Source organism: Zosterops lateralis, assembly GCF_965231275.1.
Source record: "Zosterops lateralis genome assembly, chromosome: 2".
NCBI classification, from domain to species: Eukaryota; Metazoa; Chordata; class Aves; order Passeriformes; family Zosteropidae; genus Zosterops; species Zosterops lateralis.
This window is the reverse complement of record NC_139763.1, coordinates 95,065,460-95,092,097: the sequence shown is the minus strand read 5'-3', so window position 1 is coordinate 95,092,097 and position 26,638 is coordinate 95,065,460. Positions and strand designations below refer to the sequence as shown.

The following is a 26,638-nucleotide window of genomic DNA, read 5'->3' as shown; positions in this document are numbered from 1 at the left end:
CACGGCGCTCGCCAGCTCCGCTTGCGCCACGGCTCAGAGGTGGAGGCGGCGGGGGGAGAGAGCAGGGCTGGTGGGGAGGGAAACAGGAGCAGGCTGCTGCTTGCCAAGCCCTTATTTGTTTAAAGCTTAAGCCTGTTTGAGAGAGCCTTTTTGGAGTGAGGGGTAAGTGGCAGGGGTGGGATGCGGGGGAATGGAGAAAGTAAACTGTGCGTCAAGGAAAGCAAACTTTACAGCTGGAATTGCTGCTGATGCTTGTTGTGTGAAAGGCCTGGGGAGGGGCCCTGGGCTCTGAGCTGGTGCTTTTAGCGTGGGTTCGAGTGCCAATGGGCAGCAGCGACAAGTGGGGAGCCAGTGGCAGGTCTGTGCTGCGCCCAGCACTGCTGCTTGACAAGCCTGGCTGTGGCACTTGCCTGTGTGTCCTAGGAGCTGGCTGGGGCACAGGCAGGTAAGTCTCCCTCCCCAGGCTCTGAGGCAGCAGCATTTTGCCATCCTTTTGTTAGGGAGCATCCCCTTGTCGACAGAGAGAAGCCATATGCCAGCCCTGCCCATCTGTCTGTGCAGGGCAACCTGAGGTCTTGCTGCACTGTTTGCCTCGCTGTCCTCAACGGGACCATCATTTTTGGAAAGGCATGTTTATTGTTGTGATGATAAATGGGGCAAATCACATGCAAACACAACCTTTAAAAAAAGCCCAAACAATGCAACCCTCTCCTCTTCATCTCTGGGAATAGGGAAATGTGTCACCCATCCTGAGACCTTGCTGTGAGTGTGTCCCCCATGATTTTTCACCTCGGGGTGGGCCCCATGAGGTTTTGGAGCAGCGTAGCAGCTGCTGATCATGGCACAAAGTAGGGCTCTGGCTCAGCCCATCTGGGTTCTGGCACTCTCCACTAATCCCCACATCCCACCTTAGCCATTTGGCACAAGCCAGAGCATTTTCTATGGACAGTCCTTTCTGTCCCTTTGTTTTGCTAGCCTTGAGCTTCCTCTTGTGTTTTTTGGAGAAGTGACATGTCTTCCAGGGGAAATTTGTCCCAGCAGAGAGTTCTAGAGGCTTTTGACCTGCTCCCATAACGAAAATTATTATTGTTAGTGAAAAACAATTTAGTGACAGCTATGGAGAGTAAAAACTCCCATTTATTCCCAAATTTATGAAAGAAAAAAAATCCCCAACTTTTAAATACCATCTTCAAAGGACAAGAAAAATGGGCTTGTGTTCTTTTGCATCCCAGCAACAAGTCACTGCTGAAAGGAGTGCAAACTAGAAGGCAGTTTCTCTTTATGGTGGTGATGGGGATGTCTCTAAAGCCAGCCATCTGGGGATTAAACTTTGTATTGACGTTACTGGCAAGTACTTTGTCCTGTCTCTTTTGTGTGCTCTTCTGGATTTTGATGTCAACTGTGTTAAACTAGCCTTGTGCTTGTTAATGCAGTTTCTGGGCCTGCTCCCATTGAAGTCATGGCAAAGATCAGGCTGATTTTGGTGGCAGTAGAATCAAGGCCTCTGTTATAATCCAGAGGATGTGTTGTTTTAGCAGGTATTTCTCCTGTGCCACTGGCTTATGTTTATGATAAGCTTGGTCAGTTTTTTACTGCAACAGTTGTAGGCACTCTTGCTCTTCAAGTACACACTGGAAGAAGGTTCAGAGCCTAGGAAAGCTACCCCGGTCTTTGCTCTGCCAACAGGAAAATTTCCCCATAGCAGCTTCCCCCAAGGAAGACTTAACAGTGTCACTGGCAGTTTCTGTGCTCTTTTCTGGTTTGCGGTTTAGGTTTTTTTTATTCATGTCTTTGTTCCACTCTATTACTGTTTGTAATTGGACATGGACAAGATTTTTCTATTGTTCCTAGACAAAGATTATTTGGATTTTTTATTTTTTTTTTAGTTTGGTACTTAAAGGTAGGCTCATGTTTAAGCATTTTGAAGATGTTCTTAAAAAGCAGCCATAGCTGCTGTCTCTGGCTTGTGATCTACTCTGTGAACAAGAGCTTCTGAGTCTCAGTTTGCAGGTAGCCATAGCTGACAGACACTGAAATGTGTTTGTTCCCCGAGCACTCCTGCTGTGCTCCATGCAGATGCTGACTGGTGGGGTTTGTCCACCACTCCTCTGTGCTTTGGTTTATATTCTACAGAGAGAGGAGTGTTTCATCTGGTGGTTCCCAGCATGAATGGATGCTGGGATATTTATTGTCTGTCCTGTTGCAAGCTTGACCCCATCACGTGACAGAAACAATGAAATGGAGATGGGTCTTTTCAGGACACTCCATGTCACACCTTTGCCATGATTTGTGGTCTTCCTTCCCATTCTTGACCACTGGTCTGGCTGCAGAGAGGCTGTAGGGTGGTATTAGGTAGCCTAGGATTTGGGGGTTTTTTAGTGTTGCTGCCACATCACTGGCAAAATAGTTGTTCTGGTCAACATCTTGATGTCCTGTAGTTGGGGAGTGAGAGTTGGCTGTGTGTGTTCCCCAAGAGCTGCTGGGGAAGCGATGCAGAGTGAAAACAGCTTTGGAGAAGAGCATCCTGTTCAGGATCCCCATGGAAAAATGCTGTTTCACTGGGACCAGGGTATACTGTGAAAGTCTATCTGTTGATTAAGCTTTTGTCTTAGACAGCAAGGAGTTTCTGGTGGAGAGCAGGAGTGGTTTTCCTGCTGTTCTGAGCAGGCCACATTTAAATTAAGTGGAAGAGTGTCACCTGAGGAGAGAGAGTTGCTTGAGAGGTGATAGTGTGAGGTGACAGCCCCTGCTCAGAGGAAGACAGGACAAGGACTTAAGCCTGGATACACATGTGGCAGGTGAGCTGTGGCATTGCCATTTCCTTGCCCTGAAGCAGTGGAGACAAATGCAACGTAAGGAAATCTGCCAAAACCCCAACTTCTCTATTTCTTCTTTATCAACCCTCTCATCTAATTTTAATTTTCCTGCTTTTTCTTTTCTGTTACCTTTATTCCACACTTCCCTTTAGTGTCTCTGAGGGCTTTTGCCCAGCATCACTTCTGTGTCTGCCAGGCCTGCCTTCTCTCTGACCTCTTCCTAACCCAAGAGGCAATTAGACTCTCAACATCAGATTTCAAGGTTTGGGGGTTTTTTGTTTGCAAAGGGTGAGAAGGGAAAAAACAAAAGCAGTGGTGCCCTGAGTAATGTAAACTACCCACAGGCACATCTGTGAGTGTGTGATGACAGCTCCTGGTGGGAACTGCCCGTGGTTCCCTGCGCCCTCCTCCACTGCAGCTGTTGACAGGGAGGGAACAACCTGAGGCCCGGCTCATGCTGATGTGGGATTCAGCATGGTGGAGCCCAGACCAGAGCCAGCTGCATCAGCAGGCATTTGTCACGCATCCTCTGGGTCCCACTGCCAGCAGAGCCATTCCCTGGGCTTTTCTTGCCCAGATGTACACTCTCACTTGTTCCCAGCTCTCTGTTACATGCTTTTCCTCTTTGTCCAAAGAGCAGAAAGGTGTAGACAGGTAAATTTTGTTAGTGTTTGTATCAAGCATCCTAAAGTAACTAACTAACTCTTCTACCCCATGGTGTGAAGTCTAGAGGACATGAGTTTGTTCTTTCTCTGTTTAGTACAGCATCTGCCTGCAGCTCTGACTGCATTGACACTGATCTCTGGCTTTAGTTGTGATGGGAATGATAAAGCGAGTATTGTTTTCATATGGCAAGAGATAGAATGCTTCAGGCAAGTAATACAGTACACTAAATCCCTTCTAAGACTGAAGGTTTTCACATCATTCTGGTATCAGTGGGTGACCCCTTTCCTGCTGCCTCTGAAGTATTTCTTACTGTGAAGATTCAGCGTTGTCCCATAGCAAAGCCTCAAAAAAGCAAGACTTTGTTGCTGCACCGTCAGCAGCTGAGTTTGTAGCAGCTGTGAGTAACACTGAAAACACTCCAGAGCAGATAACTCACTGCAAGTGTGTGACTACATTGATGTAGTTTTCAAGGGGATCCTCCTGACCCTTTTTTCCTTGCCTTGGCAAGCAAGTACATTGAGCTGCACCTCTGTGGGGCCTTGATATTGCATGACCTTGATTGCAGCAATTCTGCTGGTTCTGTGACACTGGAAGATCAAGCCCCTGAATGCAGGACCTGTGCCCTTCTGTAAGTGCTGTGGATGTACACTCCCTTCAGGATTCTGCAGCTCTCTAAACCAGGACCTTAGCTGCCAGGCAGGAGGGTCTACAGGTGGATCACAAATGAGAAGGATGGAGAGTGCAGAGGAAAAGTTGGTCTAAAACTGTGGCAGCTCTCCCAGTTTGGGAGCGAAGCTGGACTGAAAGGTTTTTATTGGAGAGGCAGCATGTCCCAGCCTTGGGGGCAGCCCCGGCAGCTGCTGCTCCAGGGCCACTTTCTCCCTGCACACACTTGGGAGAAGGAGCCAGAGAGCAGCCAGTAGTTCCAGGCGTGTTGCAGCAACAACATCTGTTTCCTAGGTGCACTTTGTTTCTGAAGAGGCTGTGCAGCACGCTCCATCTGCGCCCTTTTTTTTTTCTTTTTTTCTTTTTTTTCCCCGCTTGTGCCGCGTTCGGGGAGGCTCTTAGGGGCAGCAGGCGCTTTCCCGGGAGGACCCTGCTCCAGCTCCATGCCAGCGCTGGCTGCCGGGCTCTTTGCACCCGGAGCAGTATTGTCAGCATCTTGACAGCTGGCCGGCTGCATGCTTATTAGTTACCACTTTCCTCTTGCCCTCCACCTCTCCTTCGCCTCCCTAACCACCCCTAACCCTCTCCCTTCCCCCTTCCCGCTCCTGCCCCATGGCTGGCCAGCCCTTGGGGGAGCCCCCAGCCTCTCCAGATTAGAGCTCTCCAGGGACTTCGTCCTTTTGAAAGGAAGAAAGAAGAAGAAGAAAAAAATAAAAACAGGAAAAAAAAAAAAAAGGGAGGGGGAGAAGGAGGGGAGGAAAAAAATTTATTAAAAAAAAAAAAAAAAAAAGGAGAGAGAGAGAGAGAGAAAAGAAAGAGGGGGAACAGAAGAATGAAAACAGACCCAAGGGGCAATAGTCCCTCGAGCCATTTCACTGCATTACAATGAATATGGACTCTATTAAGCTCCGTTCTGCCTGTTAGTGTTTCCCAGGGCAACACAGCTCCCATATGGCAAGCATGCAGCAGATTAGGGTAGGCCTCCGGGCTGCATTGAGGGCCCGGGGCTTGACTGGCAGTTGAACCCCATCCTTCCCCCCCCCTCCTCACACTTGACACTGCCTGTGTTTATCTAAAGCAAAAAGGGCCCGGGTGGGAGAAGGGGGCATTTGGGGGGTTATTGTCCCGGGCAATGGGAGAGGGCAGGGAGAAGGGTGGGGGGGTGATGAGGGAGGGAGGTGGGATGGAGGAGAAAGGGGGTGGGGGGGCGCAGCCCCTCATACATATTCAGGAGGGGTCTTGAATGGGCAGAGGAGAAATAAAGCAGATGGAATTCATGTTAAAGAACAGCCACAATCGCCCTCCAAAAACAAGGAGAGAAAAGCGGGCAGCCTTAAAGGAGCGTAGGGAGCAGCGTTTATCCAATTAGCAGGGTTGTCAAATTGAATTTACTCAGAATGGAGGGGGAAGCCGGGGTGGGGGGGGGAAGGAGGGAAATTAAGTGTCTAGGGCATGGGGGGAGCATGATATTGAAGAAAGGACGTGGGTTTTCTTTTTTTTTCTTACACTTTAGCCTTGTCTTTTCAAGGACTGGAGCTGCTTTCAGGGCACGCCAAGGGGCAGCAAAAGCCTGTGTGTATACTCTGTTTTAGCACAGGGCTCCTCTCCTGGTAACTGTGGAGAAAAGGACGTGTATCCTGTGGGGCAAGGCCATCCTTGCATCCCTGGCCGGCCTGCACTAGAGCTGTCCCTGGCTGGCAGGTCCCAGCCTGGGACCACCACGCCACAGGCAGTGCCCAAGGAGCCGCACACTCACTGAAGTGCCACCCCCATGGTGACACTGGTCACCACAGCAGGTACGAGGGTGGCATTTCGCTCTTCAGGCGGCCTCAGGCTTGCTGGCTGATGAAATGCCAACGTGAAGGGGTTTGCTGGGTCTCAGCAGTCAGCCTGATCAATGCCAGCTGGAAAGTGCTGCTCAGTTCAGAGGAGCTGTCGGATGGAGAGGTGCCAGAAACTGCAGGCATTGCATCCTCAGGGATATGAGCAAAAGTCAGACAGGCTATGAGAAGGCTTTGCATCCTGTTGCTAATACAAAGCCAGCATGCCCAGTCCTCTCCCTGGTGATGCTGCAGGCTGTTGTGGAAAGGAACTGCTCAGGGAAGTAGCTTCATCTTGAGGAAGACAAAAAGTTACAGAGATGTTTGCATGTTTGGTTTGTTGCTGGTTTGGTTTGCACAAGCAGTTCTGTTTAAGGAAAAGATGTTTTACCTGCAAGTTTAGTTTATATTTTAAAGAAGTATCTGTTGCTCAGGACTTGCTTGAATTAAGATAGTGGTTCTTTTTTAGGGTCACTCAGTTGCAGTTTTTAGGAAAACTCGCTGATCGGTGGTGGTTGCGCCATGCCGGGTTTTATTCTGAATATTTTCCTTCTGACTATGGGCATGAATTTATCCCAGGCTTGCTTTCTTGTGGCTTTTTGATGGACTCTCTGACCTCACAAGCAGCCACTAAGAGAGTCTTTCTTCCCTAATCACTTTAAAAAAGGGAGGAGGGGACCCCCTCATACAGTTAGTCAAGGGCTATGTTAAAAGAGCTAATGCACTCTGAAATCAGCAGCTCTCAGTGCTACAGAGGGAAAAACAGGCCAGCTTTTATCTCTGTTTCCACAAGCACTGTGCTACCTCCTTGACTTCAAACATGGTGGTGTAACATTGGGGTTCTGCTTTTCCACCCTCTCCTGATAGGGGCCGCTTCCCATTTGGGATCCTGCCTCTCCCTGTGGCATCTGCACAGCCATCCCTATGCTGCCCCTGCTCTCCCGTGGGAGGGGGAGCTTCTGTCCTGCACCAACCTGGCCTTTTCCCAAACCCTTTCAGGGAAAATGAGCATAACTTAACAGTGCGAAATTAATACTTTGAAATGGAGATGGGGGTTGGATAGAGGTTAGTTTTGCCCCATGGGATGTTACTTATTTGATGGGTTGGGGAGAAGCAGTTGGGGATGCCCAGATTGCTGTCCATGCCCAGGAATCATGCAGGGACTTTGCAGCTGATCTGCTCAGGTATGTTACCTGGACAGTATTTTTGTGGCTAGAGGATTGTGCAGTTGGACTGTGGGATTTGTCAGAGGGGATGGAAAAGATTTAGGATCCAAGAACAGCCTTCTTGATGGGATGGAGGTTCCAACCAGAGAACTTTTGATTTCCAGCCCTGCCTGCCAGTGCTTTACTGGATAACCTTGGGCCAGATTGGCTTCCTTTTCCAGCCCTCAGATTCCTCAATTTGTAAAACAAAGGGGTACTTGTTGCTCTTTTCTCTTTCGCATTTTTCTTTTTCAGTGGTTTTTGCTTTATGGGGGGGAAAAAAAAGTGCTGTCTTGTATTAAAAACTAACGATTACAAGTAAAATTGGCTCATAATACTGTGTAAAACATTGCTTTTTCTGAAAAGCGGAGGTCTCAGTGTATGACAGGGAACTGCGAGTATCACTGTCCCTACTTGACCTGCTGGAAACTGAGCAGCTGCAGTGAGTTCTCCAGTCACCCAGGGTGTCCCCAGCTGCTAGCTGGACTGGAGTTGCCGCAGCCTTTCCCTCGGTGCAGAGCAGTCCCTACCCCTTCCCACTGTCCATCCCTTGCAGGAAGAAGTTCCCGAGGTCCGTGTGTCTGGCACAACCCCGGAGCACTGTGATGTGCATCATCAGTCTCTGGCTGTGCATTCCCGCAGCCCGCCGGCGGGGCTGGGCTGTGCAGTACCACGGGGATGCTGCCCCGCAGCCGGGCACAGCCTGGTTCCTATTTGGGAGCCTTGTAAATTACAGGCGGTGTGGCAGTAACAGGGGCTGCTCGGCCGGCCCTTGTTAAGCAGGAGGGGGCTTGGGGCTGTGAGCTGCATTTCCTCAGTAAAACCTTCAGTTTCTAATCAGCAAACACCTCTCCTGCCGCCTGTGCTTAATTCAGATCCCTTTTTCCCTTCGAGCTTTGTCACCCCCCCGCGCAGGCGCGGGCTTTTCTTCCCTTTTATATCCTCACCTCTGGTTTTCCTTTCTGGCCGGGCTGCCTTTGCAGGGGCCTGGCTGGCCCGAGGTGTGCGCTGGGGAGCCGAGCCGGCAGGTTTTACACCCCCACCGCCCCTCCCGAACTGATTAACCTCCCGTTAATTGTGTTCTCTTAATGGCCCCTCCTTTGATTTACTGGGCTGTCTGAAAGGGACTTAGAGCTCCACCGACAGGAAATTGTTATTTTAACCTGGCAGGAAAGAATTTTAAATAAATAAACAAATATAATTTTGTTTTGTTTTGTTTTCCCTCCCTCTTGAAGCTCTTTAAATTACTTTAACTCTTTGTTTTCCTAGATAGCAATTAAGCAGGAGCTGTCAAGGCTGCTCTTGGTGGCTGCAGAAGTGCTGGCAACCAGGGGCACCTCACAAGGTACCTGCCTTGGGGAGGAGAGGCAGCAGAGCAGGACCCTGTCCTGCAGCAGCCCCTGCCCGAGACCACCACCTTTGGGAAGTCAGCTGGAGTGCCTGAGGTCTCCTCCACTCCCCACCTCTGACTCCTCTCCCAGTGCAGTCCATTCTGGTGCTGCTGGCAGGGACACGAGGCAGATCGAAAGCTGCCTGATTAATAAAGTTCCTTGCTTTGCACTATTGCAGGCTGCTTAAGGGCAGCATTTTCAAAAGAGGTCAGCTCCCATTTAGGCATCGAAATAAGTTGGTTGCCTATTCAGGAGAGCTCAGCATGTCAAGAACTGAATGCTTTTGAAAATCTGGCTTCAATTGTGGAAGCTGAGAATTTCAAAATCTGGCCCTGGATCCTAATAGTTCTTTTGGAATTGATGTTTTCATTCATTTTCCTCATTATTTTTATGCTGGCCATTTACTTTTTGTACTTCACTCAGCTGTGAAAGAAATGGCCACATGTCCCTATTTAGAGCTGGTACTCTTGCCTGGAGGTTTGGGGAGGTACCATACATACACTTGTTGCAACACACCTTCTCTCTTCATTCTCTGCTCAATGCTGTTCAATCTGCCCAGTGCCGTGGCCAAATTTTTTTGAGCTCCCCTTTTTTTCTCCCCACCTATTGCTCTTCATCTTTTCACAGACCTGGGGACAGCCAGCACAGCTATTGCATGGATGTGCCTGGGTGGTCCTAGCTCACGAAGGGTCTCATGCACAGTTCTGCAAAGCCTTTGGCTTTGCCCTTCTGGCCAGAGGCTCTGTGGGACACAGAGCTGCAGGGAGGTCTGGTTGGGAACGTCTTTGCCTATCCTCTCCCTCAGTCTCGGCTCCAGGGAGCAACTCCTTTCCATCCAACATTTTTCCATCCTGCTGCCAAACCTATCCAGATTGGGGGAATGAGTCAGCTTTGCGCCGTAGGCTTCCAGCACTGAACTGAGGAACCAGACAGTAAGTCCTACCCCAAAATGTCTCTTCTACATCAGTGAAAGGCTTTCCATCTCCAGTCAACCTTAGGGTATGAGGTGTTTTTAAGCCTGAACTACCTCAAAAGTCCTTTCCAGATGAGTGTAATTAGTGGGACCTTGTGCATCAGCAGTGGTGTCAACACTGCATGTTCTGGTATGGACAGGGCACTTTTACAGCCATCATCAGTGGTGATGTGCCATGGTGGCTGTGGCATAATGAAGGGTGCTCTGGTGGCTGTCTTACATGGAGAAATAAACTTGAGCAACTCAGATGGGTCTCCAGGTCAATCTTGTACAACACTTTGCACTGGTTGGTGGGGAAAATTTTGAGACTCTTCTCAAGTGAGAGGGTGAATACCAAGAAGGATGTGAGATGTGTGGGAGGGAAATTGCTGTCTTATCTCTTTGGCATTGGAGGTTACCCAGAGGCATTTTCACATGTGATGGGGCTGTAGCTGGAGTATGGCTTAGCTGTTCTCTCTGGATGCCTTCAGGATATGCCCAATGTCTCAGCTCTGCCCATGATCCTGAATGCCTGGAAGCCACACTGGGCCATGCCAAGCTTGACTTAATTTACTCTGCCTCTCAGCAGGGCTTGTCATCCTGGCCTCACAGCCACTCTACCCATGACTGTGTAACTCCTGGAAAGAGCTGCCTTGTGTAGAGCCTGCTGGGCCAGCCAGTGCACTGAGCTCATACTGGCCTGCAGAGGGCCGTGTAAAAATGCTCTTTGTGGCCTTTCCAAAACTCCAGCAGCATGTCGCTTTCCTTGGTGTTTCTTCCTTTTGGAATCACAAGCTCAGAGGAGGCTTTTCTTCTCTCTTCTCAACTTTGTATGAATGTCTCTTCCATGACTTCTCCTTCAAGCAGGGCACTGGGATGGGGGGAAAAAGGGACAGCTGTGAGGCTGTCAGAGGAACAGCCCAATTTGCAGAGGTGTTCAAACCAGCCTGCTGGATTCTTGCTGTCGTGATGTGGACCTCAGCACTGCTGACCATGGAAATTGCCCTGTGCTGCACTTTTGCACCTTTGCTGTCACCAAAAACCAAGCAAAGTCATTTGAGAGTAGCTTGGTGGTATTTCCCCAAATGCTGTGGTCTCCTTGCTAGCAGTAATCAGCCTTTCCTTGAACAACTCACCAGGCATCTCAAGGGGAGTATGTGTCAGTCCTTACTTCAGGAGTTAGGAGGTTTAATTTTGAGAGTTAAGCTTGAAGGGACTTGTGCCTTCTTTTTGACTGAGTTGGGTATGAAGAGCACATGCTCAAACAGTGGCCGTGGTGGAAGTAGGAAATACCACCCTGCAGAGTCAGGTGCTCCTGAGGATGATTGTGGCTAATGAGCTGATTGCTGCAGGGGGAGCAGGCAGTATTTTAGCAGGCACTAATTGCTCTTTGAACTGGCTGCCTTGGGTTTGGTCTTGGGCTTCTTCCTTGTAGACATGCCACAGGAGCAATTCTGCAGTGCCCTAAGAACTTGCCAGTCATCTTAGTGCTGCAGCTGAAGGGAGCTCAAAATCTTATATCTGCATTATGGTGCCAGTAAAGGGAAATCTCCTCTTGACTTCAGCCTGTTGCCTTTGATTAGAGATGAGTTCAGTCTGACATCTGAGGTGTCTCTTGGAGCAGCTACTGAGGTCTTTAATCCCCCTGACCTGGCTTGTCTGCTTTAGTGTTTGTTCATGAGTCTCCAGAGCAGCTGCTGCAGTGTGCAGCTCTTCACAGCAACTTGGGTTGTGGCCTTACATTTCTAGTTTTTTGGGGCTAGTTGATGCTTTCAAATATGAACCTGGTGGTTTATGTAGACTTACAATAGGTGGTGTGTTTCAGGCAGAACAGTTAATCTGAAGTATTTTCATAGATTGAGTCTCTTAGTTAGAATGATTATAGTACTTAGTACTGCTCATTTACTTGAGTGTTCAAAATAGACTATATTCCAGACATAGCCAAGAAGTGGCAGCAGCACTCAGTGGATATCTTCAGTGACACTTTGCTGGAAATGTTTGTGTTTTGCTCCTGAAAATTGCCTGGTGTGCATCACTGTCATTCACTGTGCCAAGTATGAAATGGGGAAGGGGAGTGTGTGTCTGTGTGAGGATGGGATGCCTTGGGAGACTCCCAACCGTGCCTGGGGGAGCGGCTGGAGAAGAGAAGTGCTTACATCAGCGTCTGTAGTCTCCTCAGGCCACTGACTCAGTGAATCTATGGCAGTTTAAGGATGTTGGTAGAGAAGCCAGGCAGGGCTGGAAAGCAGAGAGAAGCCTGAGGGGTTTCATCCATCATGTCTCTTGTCATCCACAGGAATCCACTGCCACAGACCCACTGCATCCCCTGGAGCAGCTTATGGGACCCTTCCCTGGGCGCCCCAGGGCACAGCGCATGGGATGGCAATGACACGTGGAAGGAAGAGGCCCATGTCCCCCATCCCTTGCCTCGTGCTTGCGGCTGCCAGCTGTTTTGCCAAACTGAGTGAGTGTCTTTTCTTACCCATTCTGGTTTGCCACAATGCTGTTTAGAATAGCCATGCCTCAAGGACAGAGATTTCCCCTCTCTGCTGTTCCCTGAGCAGCCTTGACCAAAGGTCTGGGTTCAAACACTCCTCCAGAGGCAGAGATACATTTGGAATGGAATGTTTCTCTCAGGCGGTGCCAAGAAGAAATGAGGCTGGTGTAGATCTCTAAAAATTAGGATGGGTGTGTGAGGAGTCAAGGGGATGGTGCAACACAAGGAGAGGCCATGGGGAATGCAAAATGTACAGCACTGCAGTCTTTTCCTCTGTCCTTTCTGTTGCTGAGTCTCACAGAGTTTTCTTATTCCCATTTTTTCCCCTCTATGCAGGTGAATCTCTGCAGGTCACAGTACAACCTGCTTCTATTGTCCAAAAACTCGGGGGCCCAGTCATCCTGGGCTGTGTGGTGGACCCCCCCAGAGTGAACCTCACCTGGAGACTGAACGGGAAGGAGCTGGCTGGCTCAGACGAGGTGCTGGGTATCCACGTGGAGCGAGGGAAGCTCATCATCACGGCCCTCAACAACCGCACCGTGGGGCGGTACCAGTGCATCGCTCGTGTGCCCGAGGGCGTCATCGCCAGTGTCCCTGCTGTGGTCACCCTAGCCAGTGAGTACCTTCAGTTCTCTGACAGCCCCTGCTTTGCTTGGGCCAGCACTCACACATCTTGAGAGGCTCATCCATTCTTGCTTGTTCGTGCTGGCATCAAGGGGTGACTCCTTTGGTGTAGGCCCTTCTGTAGCATTTTTGGTCGTGGACTGGCTGGCATGATGTGGCCCAGTCTGACCCAAGCTGTCCTCCTCCTGTGTGGTAGCTGCAGACCTGTCCTGCAGGGAGAAGTGTTTGTATGACCAGGGAACCTGAGCTATGGGGTTTGTGTATGTGGTTGGTTTCCTGTCAGTCAGGGTGCTTCCTCTGGTTCCTGACTTATTGATGGAGTTCATAAATGGTACCTGCTGGTGCTGATGGCCCACCTGCTGCCAGCACAGGGTCAGTGTGTGCTAAGTTTTTCTGCCTTCCTGAAACACAGCTCTGAGCAAGGGACTCTGCTCCTATCCCTGATCTTATGTGCTCCTCACTGCTGCCCTCTGGCATTGGGAAATGCGTGCGTGGCCAGAGGTGTCTTAGGTGGGCAATTTTTCTTACAAGCACCTCGTTTTGGCCACATGTTGTGTGTATTTGGCCAGCAGGTGATGTATTTGGATGCATCTGAGAAAGAGCAGTGGAGAGCCCCACCTTCTCAGAAGTCCACACAGTGTTTGGTGGAGCAAATGTGTGCAGAGGAGGCTCCCATTGCCTTGCAGTGACAGTCCCTGAGCGTAGAAATGGCTTCATCTTTCCCAGCCAAAGGGAGTTCAGGCCAAGTCTTAAGAAAATGAAGAAGTGAAGATGTTTGTGCAAAGTGGGGCCTGGCTTTGCTTTAAAGCCAAGAACTATTGGCTTGTCAGTGATACATTAATCAGGAGTGAAATGTTTAGGCCAGGCTGGGTGGGAGGAGGAGGCCAGAGAAAGCAAGGAGAGAGTTGCTGAACTCCGAGGCAGGGTGGGAGGGGGTTGTCACGGGGCCGAATCTGTCGGGGGATTTGGCCTGAGCCCCATGCTGAGATTAAGTTTCGGAGAACACATTCCAGAGCAGAAAGGGGGCTGTGTGTGCTGGTGGCCTGATAGAGAGAAGGAGAGGAGGGGAGAGGTGGATGGGATTACCAAGGGCATGGTTTGCATTTAGGAGAGTAGGGTGTGCACAGCTCCTCAGCCTGATCAGCTCCTGCTTAGCTGATCCCCTTTTCTTTTTTTACTCGCACCCCAGCCCACCACCACCAGCTCTATTTCCTGGGAAAAGTATGTCTGACCTATCTAACTGCTTTAGTCTAGCATCAGTGGTGGATGGAGATGGGTCCTAGAGCACCAGAAGGTCCCACCATGTCCTTCAGGACAAGTCAAAGCTACTGAGCAGTGCATCAGTCCTCTCCAGGAGCCAAATCACCTTTGCCTACTGTATTGCACCTGGGGATCTGTGTGCAAAAGAGAGGGACTTGGCCCTTGCTATTGTCCCTCTCTTGGGAAACACTCTTCTGAGAGGAAGTCAGGAGTACCATTCAGTGGAGCTCACAAAACTGAGCCAGAGGTTGGATGATCAAACAACTAATGCATTGTGGAAAACCCTGTGCTGTGCTGTGCTATGCTGCATGGGTCCCTCGTCCTCAGGGGTAGCTGGGGATGGCAGAGGCTGTATGCCATGCACCTGGATAGCCTTGGGTGATAAAGAGCACCCAAGTGGGGAAGTTTTAGCAGTCAGTGAGTGAAGAGAGATAGGGCATCCCAGTAAGGATGTGGGACCGAAGGTGTGGGAGGAAAACTTTTTTGGAGGGGTTCAAATAACCAGTCTCATGGTCATGAGCTGGAGGCTGCTTGCAACAGTGGCATTGCAGTGGTCTGAAAGAACAGGGAGCACCACTTGGTGGTGGGACTGAGTTTGAAAGCTGTGGTAGCAGGTGTGCCCTGGGCTCTCTCCTGCTCCAGACCTCCTCTGCAGGACCTTGCTCAGAGCTGATTCAGTGGTGACCATGGTGAGAGGAAAGCCCCTGGCAGGTCAGCATTGCAGTTGATAGATCTCTTCCAGATAACCTTCAGAGCTGAAAGAAAACCCTCTGAAAGTTTTAGTCTCATCCAAAGATTATATTGGGATGGCAGGGGGAAAGTGAAACTGGAATGTGTGAATGAAGGCAGTGGGGGGAAGGAGGGTGATTTTCAAGGCTTAGGTTTGTTTTGGAAGAAGACCTGGAGTCATTGGAAGAAGTGACTTGCTAGGTTTTGAGGAGTGTAGGTAACAGCATCCGGCCAACTTTTAGGGTATTTCCCCTCCTTTCTTTCAGCCTTCTTTGAAGGAAACACTCTGGAGTGCCCCAGGCTCTGTGTGCCCGTGCCCTGGGGCCTGCTGTGCTTTGCTGACAGTCAGCAGCAGATAATCATCACAGCAGTGCTGGCAGCCACAGCATAGCCCTGGGACTGATACCTCCTTCTCTCATCTGTGGCACAATGATGCCGAGGCCATCTCTCTTCCCCGTGGCTCAGAGAGCTGGTTGGAACTTGAATTTAATTTCTCCAGCAGAGATAAAATAGCTGTTGTATATCCAAGACGTGGAGGGAGGAGGGATTTGCAGAAGGGAGAGGTTTCATAAGGCGACAAAGGGAGGAGCATTTCAGGCATTACTTGGGCACCTTTGAGTCCAGTTAGAGCTGAGCTGGTGCTCCACACAACCTTGGTAGCTTGTGGCATATCAGGGCAGGTCACTGCACATCACACCAGCTGATCACTGTGGGCCTGTCCGTGGTGCACAAGATCAGCCCTGCAGGCCCCAGGGCAGCACGGCAGTCTGGGACAGCTTGTATGGGTAAAACAGGAGTATCCCTGGTTTTCCAAGCCAGGCTTTAAGCCTTCATATGAATAACAGCTGCAAGGAAGAGAGCCCCAGCCCCTCTCCTGAGTAGAGGTGCTGTATATAAAAGGCATGGGTGCAGTGGGCACTGGTGGGGCCAAGTAATTCCACCAGGGACTTGTACATGGTGCTGAGGCCTGGTTCTGTAACAGCCAGAGGCTTGGAAGGTCGGGAGCTCTTGGTGGAGCTCACAGGGGCAACTGAAGTGCAGGGCTGCAGCAAAGCTGATGAGCAGAGGTAGCGAGAGCTATGTAGCTCCCAGCATTCATCTGTATGCATAGAAAATCATAAACCATAGAAAATCAGTGTAACAAACACAGCAGCAAGTCTGACCTGGGTAGACATGACATTTGAAAACAAAACAGAAAACCAGATAAGGGGTGCAGCAAAGGAGCTACACCCGTTCCAGTGTCCTTGTGGCCAGGGGTGTGGGATTGCAGGTACCGGTGTCCCAGGAATGCTGTGGGCAAGGGAGGCCCATTGACCTGTTCCCTCCATCGGTGCCACGGGTGAGGTCAGTCCTGTGGCAGCACGTGTGGGAAGCTGGGCCCCAGCGTGCGGTGCTTGTGGGCAGTGACCCTGCACGGGGTCGGGCTGGGCATCCCCCAGGAATTTGCAGCTGCTTTCTGAAGACAGCCCCATTCGTTTTCCTTCGCCAGGGCCTCTCCACTGATACTCCCCAGAGGCAATGGCAGGAGGGAGGGAGGGAGGGAGGGAAGGAAGGGGATGGCTGCCTGTTGGAAAAGCATTTGCAGAGCAGGCACAGGGGCTCTGGCCCCGGAGACTGAGGCTGTGTGAGGAGGGGAGAGAGGGAAAACACAGGTGGTGTTTTGTGAGCCAGCAGAGCTGTGGCATGAGGAGGACTGTGAGATGGGCTCAAGGTGGGGGAGTGGGGCTGAGACTGGGGGAAGAGATGTGCTGGGGGGATGTGAGTAGGCAGGACTCTGTGGGGCTGTGCCTGTGTCAGCAGGGTGGGAGGAGTCTGGTGGTCACAGCACCCACTGCCCAAGCTCCTGTGGTGCTGACTGGATGGAGGGCAAGAGCCATAGCCCTAGGCTGCTCTCAGAGCTGAGGGGGGAATAGCAGAAGGTGCCTGCCCCCAGGCTGGAGGACCCCACTCCTGCCTATTCCCCTTCTCAGGCTCCCTCCCCTCCCTCTTTCACTCTTCTCTGTGGCAGGGAGAACTTTTACCTTGGGGGCCATCATTTTATTTACTATTGCTTCTTCTCCAAAGTTATTTATGGTCTCCCATTCATTTAATCAGGTCTGTCTCGCTGCTTGGCCCCCAGCCCTGGGACTCAGCTGGTTTCCCTCCCCAGTGACAGCAGCACAGTTGGCTGCAGGGCTGGCCCGCTCTGCACCCCGGTTCACCCCATCACGCCTTGGGGCCGGCTGCAGATGGACACAAGCAATGAAGCAATGGCCTTTGGTTGCACTCCCTCCTAAACAAAAAAAGGGAAAAAAAGGGGGGAGAAAAAAATCCCTCTTATCCCAGCACAGCTGGGATTGGCAGTGCTCAATCTGTCTGTCCGCAGCACCTCCTGGACAATGACTGGTAGATGAGGGCTTGCTTCACTGTGGTCAGGCGTGTCTTTTAAGGACAAGAACATGGGTTGGCACGCTGGGTGCTGCCATATGAGAAGGAAAACCCAGCCAGTGAGAGGGGATGTGGTTTCTCCCAGCTGCAGTGGTTGTTAGACTCTGGTGCAAATTACATGTTAGGTGTGGGGCCTGGCTGCTGCTGGCTGGGCAGCTGAAGGGGCAAGTGCTGCATGTCCCCCTGGCATGGATCCTCTCCTCCACCCCTCCCTGCTTGGGGGGACATGCATGATCCCCCCACAACTCAGGGGCAGCTTGTTTGAAGCCCCCAGGACGAAGCTGGTTGTCCCAGCTTGGCACTGGCCTTCTGTTTTGCTGTGCTGGGGCCAAATGCAACAGGATGTGTGTGGGGGGGAGCCTGTCCCATATACAGAGGGGGACAGGGGTGACCCTGACCACCCCTCACCAGCTCTGGCTGACCCATGGGTTCTAAAGGATGGCTCCACATGCCCGTACCAGTGGCAAGCAGGGCAGTTGAGATCGCCCATGGCCAAAATCCACTGGCAAATAAAACACTCTTGTTCTCTGTGGGGAAGCAGGAATTTAGGAGAGTAGTTTGGCAGGAAGCTTGTACTCTTGGCATATGAGAAAGTAGTTTGTCCCAGTTCTGCTATTTTTCCCCTCTCCCCTGCCAGTTTCATTCTGCTTCTCCAGAGGCACCTGGTTCTTGCTCCTACAGCCACCCCAGGATCCCTTTCCTCTTTTCTTACCCCCTCTGGCCACAGTTTCACCCCTTGTCCCTCACTTCTGGGCTGAGGAGAAGCCAGGAAGAGCTGCAGGTCCTGTTCCCTACTGTGGAGCTGCAACATCCACAGCTGTGAGATGTGGGCTGAGCCACCATCTGGGGGGCTGCATGTGAGAGGTCTCCATGTCTGCCCAGCCCACAGTCATCTCAGAGGGTGCCCTGGCACAGGGTCATCATTTTCCATCTTCAAGATGGCTCAGCCATGCCAGGACCTCAGGTCTGCTCTTTTTCCAGGCTCTTGGGCCCCTTCTTCTCTTCAGGGTATGTGTGCATGTACACGTGCTCGTGTAAGTATGTGTGTGCCGATCCCTGCCAGCATTGCTGGAGCCTATGCTTTGGCTCCAAAATCTTAATTTGGCTGTGATGAATCCAGACCACCAAGGCGCACATTAATTTTCCTGATGCTCGTTTATATTTTGTTGATCGGAGAAACATGCGCAATGTGGGCAGGCAGACACTGGGCTTTCGCCACTTCTCCACCTCTTTCCATTTCTGTGGCTCTCACTGTTTTATTCCTTGATCAAATATAAAAAGCAAAGAGGGGAAAATATCTATCATCCTTCCCCTCCCGAGCAGTAACTTTCGTTGGAGGAGGAGCGTGAGGCGCTGCCAGCTTTTCACAAGTTAAGAGTTAACTTTCATCTGGCTTTAATATCCAGTGGAAACATGGCTCCCCTCCTCAGCTTGTCTTAAAGGATTAATCACATTTCTGAACTTCAGCCGTATTCCTTCTTTTTATTATTTTTTTTAATTGAACAATGCCAAGAAATTCCAGAAGTATTAAGCATGTTCATTGCAAATCATTTTTATGACATTGCAAAACCTCCCCTTTTCTTTTCAACCTCCTCCCCTCCCCTCAGATCTGGGCCCGGGACCGCTGGCTCCCCCAGCAGCCGCCCGGCAGCCCCTCCGCACCGCGCTCGGGGAGGCTTTCTCCAGGCCTTGCCAAGAGAGCTGGTTTTTATTTAAACTCCATAAAGGATCTTGCTTTAATCAGAAAGTCTGCTTGAGAAATTTCATGTCACTTTTCCATGACTGTGGGTGGGAGAAGCTTGGAGCCAGAGTTGTCTTTTGCTCTTGGAGCGCTGCTGCATTTCCCAGAGAACAAACCCCACATTTTTCTGCTGGCTGGGGCTGCCAAGGGAGGCTGCCTGCTGCCCTCCTGCTGCCCCCCAGCTCACCAAACTGCCCGGGGTCACGGGTGCCACGTCCTGGGATGGGTTTCTAGGGCCGAGGGAGCTGTCAACAGCACGTGGCCGTGCCGTGGCTGCAGATTCAAGACACTGCCTTAGAGTGGGGTTTTGCAAAGGAAGTGTGGTCTCATCCAGATTTAGTGGCATGCCATTCAGGAGATCTGTTAGCCCTGGGTCCTGGGAAGAGTTACCAGCCTGAGTCTTGATGTGACAGTGTGACCTGTCACTTTTGACAATGACCAACTGCAGGATATGCTGTTTTCACTAGTGGTCACCTGGACTGATGTACAGCATTGTAGAAATGCATATGAGGGACTTTTTTCCTGGCACAAAACCTTCTCCCTCACAGCACAGGCTGTCTGAGACAAACTTCAAGCTTGCAGTGCCTCGGCAAGATTTGCCATCATGCTCAGAATGGAAACCTGTTTTCTCTCTGGAAAGTTTGGTGGGGCCAGATTGGCATGCTCCCTGCCCTGCCAGATCTGTGGGGTTTCACTGCAGTCCTCTCCTCCTGCTTTAAAAAAACAGGGAAAAGAAAACAAAAAGTCAGGTACCCCTTCCTCTTAGTTCCTGTCCTTCCAGTCCTGCTGCCCACATCAGCCTGACAAGGGTGGGAACTCCCATCACAGCCTGACGGTGAGACATGGTGGGACAGGGTTTTCACAGCTGCTTTAGGGAAGGAGCACCTGTGCCATGTAGAGGAGGAGCTGGTTGTCCTTGCAGATCCCTGTTCTTTTAACTGGAGCTTGGGCACATGTGAAGCATTGTGGTTGACCAACTTTCAGCTGTGAGGTATTTGATGGGAGCAACAGTGCCCAGGGCAGAGACACTGATTTCTCAGGTGAGGGAGGAGCTCAGGGGCCATTACACGCTTCCTCCCACCTGGTATCTGTACCCCCTTGAAGCAGGCAGGGCTCCCTGAGTTACGACTACAAAGTCAGCTTCTCAGCAGCAGGACAGAAGCAGTGTGTGAAATAGCAGGCGGCAGAAGGACCATTTTTGGCCACCCTTCAGTACTGCAGTAAGCTGGCTTATTTTTTACTCTCAGGCCAGGATTTTTCACACCCAGTTTCCCAGCCTTGGAGCAGGCGGTTTCTCCAGAAGCTGTGTTTTAAGTTACTCATTTTGTAGGGAAAAAGAAGAAAAAAAAAAAAAGTGAAAGCAAGCCAGTTTCCCTAGCTGCTGAGGTCAGAACAGTCTTCTGACAGCATCACAATGAAACAGCCGATGGGGAGAGGATGAGCTGACACTGAGATGTTTAGCCAGCCACTGAGATGTCTTTTGCTCTCTTTGCAGATCTCAAAGACTTCAAGTTTGATGGCCAGCATGTGATTGAGGTGGATGAAGGGAACACAGCTGTGATTGCCTGTGACCTGCCCGAAAGTCACCCCAAGGCTCAGGTCCGCTACAGTGTGAAGCAGGAGTGGCTGGAGGCCTCCCGAGGTGAGTGCACAGGAGTCTGTCCCAGCAGGTTCTGTCACAGGACTCTCAGTTTCGCCCTTCCTCACCAGCAGTAGCTGTCTCTACCTGCTGCCTCCTTGTCCCTTTGCCACCTATCTGAGCACAAGTTAGTTTAGGGTCCCTAGCATGGTCTTTCTGATGTTCATGCTGCCTGGGACATCATGCTTTTTTCTTTCCCCCTGGTCCACCTTTTCTTCAGGGCACTGCATGTCTTCCAGGAGGCTGGACAGGAGCGTATTTTGTGACCATGTGCCACTTTCTCTTCTCTCTCTACAGACAATTATCTTATTATGCCATCTGGGAACCTTCAGATCGTTAATGCCAGCCAGGAGGATGAAGGGACTTACAAATGTGCTGCCTACAACCCCGTGACACAGGAAGTGAAAACTTCAGTCTCCAGTGAGAGGCTCCGTGTGAGACGTAAGTCATTCTCCCTTCACTGCACACCTCCAGCTCTGGGGGCACTGACCAGTTCTTTCACAGCTGGTTTTCTGTGTGAACCATTATCAGTTGCTGAGAAAACTCCTTTCCAGCAGCAGAAGGCCCTAGGGTCTGCTCCTGGAGTATGTGGATGCAGCCCTGGGATTGCCATGCTTCCTTAGGATTTGTTCTTGGTGGTGGGAGGGCAAAGGCCCTTAGCCCTTTGGCAAGGTGGCTTTGCTGTGAGCACAGAACCCTTACAGAATGTCCCTCTTGTCCTGCATTGCCATTTACCTGCCCCAGCACAGGAGAACAGTGTGCCCTGCCATTATCCCTACCTGCCCGCCACTGCACAGGGTGCTCTCCAACCAGCCACCTCCCCTCCCACACACCTCCTTCCTCTACCTCTCCTCCCCAGGCTCCACAGCGGAGGCAGCCCGGATAATCTACCCTCCTGAGGCTCAGACCATCATTGTCACCAAGGGCCAGAGCCTCATTCTGGAGTGTGTGGCCAGCGGGATCCCCCCGCCGCGGGTCACCTGGGCCAAGGACGGCTCCGGCGTCTCCGCCTACAACAAGACGCGGTTCCTGCTCAGCAACCTCCTGATCGACCCCACGAGCGAGGAGGACTCGGGCACCTACAGCTGCACGGCTGACAACGGCGTTGGGGAGCCCGGGGCTGCCTTCATCTTCTACAACGTGCAGGTGTTTGGTGAGTGCTGCTGGAGCCATTGTTTCAGGAAGGGCTTGGACAGCTCACCTTCTTCTAGGGGAAGATAGCAGCACTGAAGCACTTTTCCCCTCCCTGGACAAAGCACAATGTAATGCAAAGCCCTGCTTGTGGTTCTAGTTTCCAGGAGCCCAGGCTAATTCTTTCTTGAGGGTAGTAGTTCCTCCTTCTTGGCTCCCACCACGGGCTGGAGATGATGGATCCTCCCTTCCTCTGCAGAAGCTCTTCTCCTGTCATTTGTGGCACTGCTTTGGTTCTAATACTTTCTAGTGAAAGCCTGGTTGCTTTTTAGATGTATTTGACATAGGCATAAGGAAGACATTAGCGTGTCTTAGTTTTATTCTGTTTTGTAGGGAAGCTCTCTATGGAGTAGAAAACTTAAGGGATACTGCACTTTAGATACTTCTATCACACATACTTCTCATTCTCACAGTTTTTAGGGAGGCTAAGCCTGTGTTTCACAGATTGTATTTCATCAGGTACCGATGTGTTGTTGTGGCACAAGCACAATCTTTGCAGAGTAGCATTTAAGCTTAGAAAAATGGGACTTGTGGATGTCATGTGAGAGGGCAGATGGTCTTGGGCTACCTCCCTTTTTCAGTTTATGTGGGTGCTGAAGGGGAGGGGCATTGAAGCAGACCCATGTGAGCCCCCACAAAGGGAATGGGACTTCAGGGTAGGAAAAGATCAATCACTCTGCTCTCATTCCTGCCAGAGAGGAAGGTGCAAAGCCATGACCATGCCGTGCTCCCAGCCAAGTGGCGCTCAGCAGTCTGTGTTTTCTCCCCTCACAGAACCCCCGGAGGTCACCATGGAGCTGTCCCAGCAGATCATTCCCTGGGGCCAGAGCGCCAAGTTCACGTGCAAGGTGCGAGGGAACCCGCAGCCCTCGGTGATGTGGCTGCGCAACGCGGTGCCGCTGTCGGGCAGCCCCCGGCTGCGCCTGTCGCGCCGCGCGCTGCGGCTGCTCAGCGTGGGGCCCGAGGACGAGGGCATCTACCAGTGCATGGCCGAGAACGAGGTGGGCAGTGCCCAAGCCATGGTGCAGCTGAGGACAGCCCGCCCAGGTAAGCCCCTCTCTCCAGAGACGTGGTCTTCGGTCACAGCCTAACACAGGGGACAGGGGCAGGGGAAGCAGGGGAAGGAAGTGAGTGTGCTGCCTCTGCTTGTTATTTAACCTGCGCTACAAGTGCTGTTCTGCCTGAGGTCTCCATATCTCCCTGTGGGAACACATGACAGCAGTTTTGCTTCTAAGGGCAGGGCTGTGTGTGCACGTTTGGGTGATCTCTACAAGAGATACAAGACATCTGGGTGTAGTGCCTCACCCCATGGCTTAGCTCTGCCTCTGAACTTGCACTGAGCAAGAGCTTATAACTGAATTCACCTGGGGTAAGAGAGGTACCACTTGATGCCTTGGACTGTGTTGAACTTACACAGGGTAAGAGGGACTTCAGGGAGACAGGGAACCCTGTGGTTTATAGCAGGGGAAGGGAAGGAGGGATTGTTGCCAACACTTTTTTGAGTGGCATAGTAAGGAGCACCACACAAGGGGCTCACAGCTCTGCCTTAACCACAGACTGGGATGGGCGTTGACCCTGCTGTGACACCTTGTCTTCTAGGAGCTCCACTCAACCCTGGGCGAGATTCCCAGCTGGACTTGGCTCAACCTCCAACATCACCTTCCAAGGACAGTGCCTTAAAGCTGCCCTTGGATAAAGCTGGGCTGCCAAAGCCTGGGACAACCCCTCTAGCAGCATTTTCACAGTGTGCAGCCAACAAGGAGCTGGTGACTCCAGCTGAAGCCCCCATCATCCTCAGTTCTCCTCGGACATCCAAGACGGACAGCTACGACCTGGTGTGGAGACCCCGGCCTGACAGCAGAGCCCCCATCCTCTATTACGTGGTGAAGCATCGCAAGGTATCCCTGGTTTTCCCTGCTCCCATGTTCCCCCTGTGCCGTTCCATGGGCGGGCTGGTGGCCTCACCACACCTTGCACACCCCATGAGCAGGTGCCTTGGGGCCGGGGCACCCATCGCTCACCGGTTGCACTGGTTAGTGGGACCTCCTGAGCTGCAGCCTCAGCCTGTTGAGGTGTGGTGGATACAGGCTGTGACAGGAGGTTTGCTGAGCTGTCCAGGAAGAGCCCAGTGGCAGTGCCTGTCTGCCTAAGTATGCAGAAAGCACACGCACACACTTCTCCAGTAGCTTCCACGTTTAATTCCAACTGTGTGCTTGTGCAGGTAGGAAATCTTGAGGACAGGTTGCACAATGACTTGCTCTGGAATGCTTTTTTCTTGGCACAAGCCACAGGACAGCTCTGTCTTGAATGGGGACACCTCTGCCTTGAACAGCTCAGGCTGCAGGACACAGAGCAGCAGCCTCTCTGTTGCATGTGCCTGCCCTGCTCAGCAGCACCAAAGTGCCCGTGCTTAGTGAGTGCGAGGAGCCAGCAGAGAGCTGTCATAGCCATGCTAAATCCTCTGGGAAGGATTGAGCCCCCAGTTCTATTCTGGAAGCTGGAAGGCAGTGCACTGTAGAGTACATTGCTTGCAGGTGGTGCTGTGTGAGCACACTGTGCATGGCCAAGTCCTGCTGGAGCCCAAGGGCTCCTCCCTCTGGAGTGCTGCACAGCACCATCGGCACAGTACAGGCACAGCTGTAGCCCAGCAGTTTCTTTAAATGGTGAACCATTGTTGAGGGAAAAATTCTGCTTTTGAGGTCTAAAGTACCTCTTTCCATTTTGCTGGGGATAAGTGGAAAAAAGGGGCTTGAAATTATTTGTCTGCTGCTTTTCTTTCCTTCGGGTAAGCAGGGAGTTGCAGTAGAGAGGCAGATTTTGCCTCAAACCCCAGAGGGTTTGATTGTACTCCAAAAACATGCCAGATCGCAAGTTTGGGGTTCCCAGCCACTGCAAGGCACCGTTTTCAATTACATATGAATGTATGTATCTATTTCCCTGGAACTGTGCGCTATTTTGAAAATATGGTGTAATAGAAGACCGTTATAATCCTTGATTCCTTTCTAAAAAAAATTTAAGACCAGGATTTCAGCTAACCATCTCTTTAAAGAGCCCTTTAATACAAAGGCAGAAGATGCCAGCACAGGAACACAATAGTGCAAGCTTAAATAAAAAAAAAAGATGCCAAAAGCATCCCCAGACTATTGGCTCTGGTTGTCTGCCAAGAAGAGATTTATTCCCCAGTGGTGTATCATGTAACTACCAATTCTGCTTGCAATCTTAACTTGCAGCCTTGGAGTTTATCCATATTTGATTTGTTTTTCAGCGCGTCACCTGGAAGGGGCCGTGGGGCAGTGAAGGTCACCATGGGTCACTGCAGTTTGCAGTAATATGTTTTCAGTGTAGTCCAAATTCTCAGCTGGAGACTCTTTCTTGGGATGCTTAAGGATTGTGTGGAAAGGAATTAGTCCCAATAACCCTTAAACTTGTTTAGAAAGAGTTTCTTTCTATCCAAGATCCTTAGGATCAAGTTGTATAATGATCTGGTTTTGACATTTCTGACTGGAAAAGCATGTGTGTGGAGAGGGAAGGAATCAATTCAGCAACAAAAGAAAAGGCTCTTTGTGTAGAAGATGGCTGTAAGGAAAGTTAGACCTACTGACAGGAGACCTACATTTGTACTGGGCAAGATTCTGCTTCTTCTCGAGAAAATATCTGTGAATGTCTCTTTTTACTCTGTTCCTACACTGCCGCTAAACTCCCAGCAGCCTGCAAGCAGTCAGATGCCATGCAGCCCTTATTTTTGTTTCTTAAGAATTTCTCTTTTCCTTTCCGGGCCCTGGCCTCACAACTTTGCAGGCTCAGGAATAAAAATAAAACGAGGCAGGCATTAATCAGTCAGTGTCAAACGCTTGGAGAAGATGAATGATACAGCAGAGTCTTGGCATTTCCGTTCTGTTGCGTTGCCTGCATTACTAATGCTCCTTTCGGCACCGGGTCACTTCAGTGTCCTGCCTATTTGCCTGCAAAAATATTATCTTTGCAGCTGGGGAGAAGGAGAAAGGTTCCACCTTCCCTCCCCCTCTGCATGGGGCATCAGGGTATCACCAAAAAACAAACTGTGCTTCCAAGCTTTTCTGAGGGCTGTGGCTCTACATAGTCTCTTCTCTGCAGAAAACTTTGCTCAAGCATTATGGTTCTTCATTCCAGCCCCAAAGTACTTGGGGTGAGGCTGGATAAAACTCAGTAAAACAAAGTTGTGTCTGGGTACCTCCTCCCATGGAAATGGGCAGTATCTAAAAGAGCAGCTCAGCAGCTGGGCTGCAGGAGAGACTTGGCTCCTAAAGCAGCTCAGTCCTGTGGCTAATGCTGCGTTTTGTGGAGCACACTTGCTCCAGAGATTTACACACATTGAGGGGTGGTGGTATCAAAGGAAACCAGAGGACAGAACAGGGTTGACCAAACCCTGGGGTCAACAAAACACTCTGGGGCTTGGGTGAGTTGTCCTGCTTGTACCTGAAGTGCTTTGCAAAATCACGCTGGAAACATCTCCCTCCTCTGCAGAGAGGGAAGGGAAGGTAGATGTGGTTGGGACACAACTTACTAATAATGTTTCTGAGCTCAGTGCCCACAGGAAGCCCAACCTGCCCCAAGTTTTGCAGCACCTGCATTGGTCTCTCAGCAGGTCACCAACGCCTCAGACAGCTGGGCCGTGAGGGATGTTCCAGCCTCACAGCACCGCCTGACCCTCACCAGGCTGGACCCTGGGAGCCTCTACGAGGTGGAGATGGCTGCCCACAACTGCGCCGGCGAGGGACAGACGGCCATGGTCACCTTCCGCACCGGTAAAGGGCACAGCTTTCCCCGGGCTCCCCTGGGCTCTGGGGCAGGGAGGGAGGGCCCTTCTGGAACATCCTGTCCCAGCCCTGAGGCACAAGGCACCAGCCTTAGGACGATGGGAGTGTTTCTGCTCAGGAAACTCATCTGCCTTCAGCTTAGAGCAACTGTCAGAAGGGAAAGTGGAGGGTAAGATTGGGAAAATTCCAACCGATCCTCTGTTGGGTTGGAATAAATC

The 26,638-nt window shown here is 51.1% G+C and overlaps 1 protein-coding gene across 2 annotated transcripts in view; it reads left to right on the top strand.

Annotated features, from left to right (window-relative positions):
• BOC (BOC cell adhesion associated, oncogene regulated) overlaps positions 1 to 26,638 on the top strand; it is a 54,320-nt gene that overhangs the window by 19,330 nt on the left and 8,352 nt on the right. The window contains exons 2-9 of one of the 2 annotated variants that reach the window (XM_083881881.1): positions 11,813 to 11,980; positions 12,350 to 12,628; positions 20,290 to 20,436; positions 20,731 to 20,874; positions 21,293 to 21,586; positions 22,399 to 22,671; positions 23,224 to 23,522; positions 26,249 to 26,408. In XM_083881881.1, coding sequence (XP_083738007.1) covers positions 11,896 to 11,980; positions 12,350 to 12,628; positions 20,290 to 20,436; positions 20,731 to 20,874; positions 21,293 to 21,586; positions 22,399 to 22,671; positions 23,224 to 23,522; positions 26,249 to 26,408 — 1,681 coding nt within the window. In that variant the 5' untranslated portion in view covers positions 11,813 to 11,895. Of the gene's footprint in view, positions 1 to 11,812; positions 11,981 to 12,349; positions 12,629 to 20,289; positions 20,437 to 20,730; positions 20,875 to 21,292; positions 21,587 to 22,398; positions 22,672 to 23,223; positions 23,523 to 26,245; positions 26,409 to 26,638 lie in introns of both variants that reach the window. The other variant, XM_083881880.1, reaches the window with a different exon arrangement.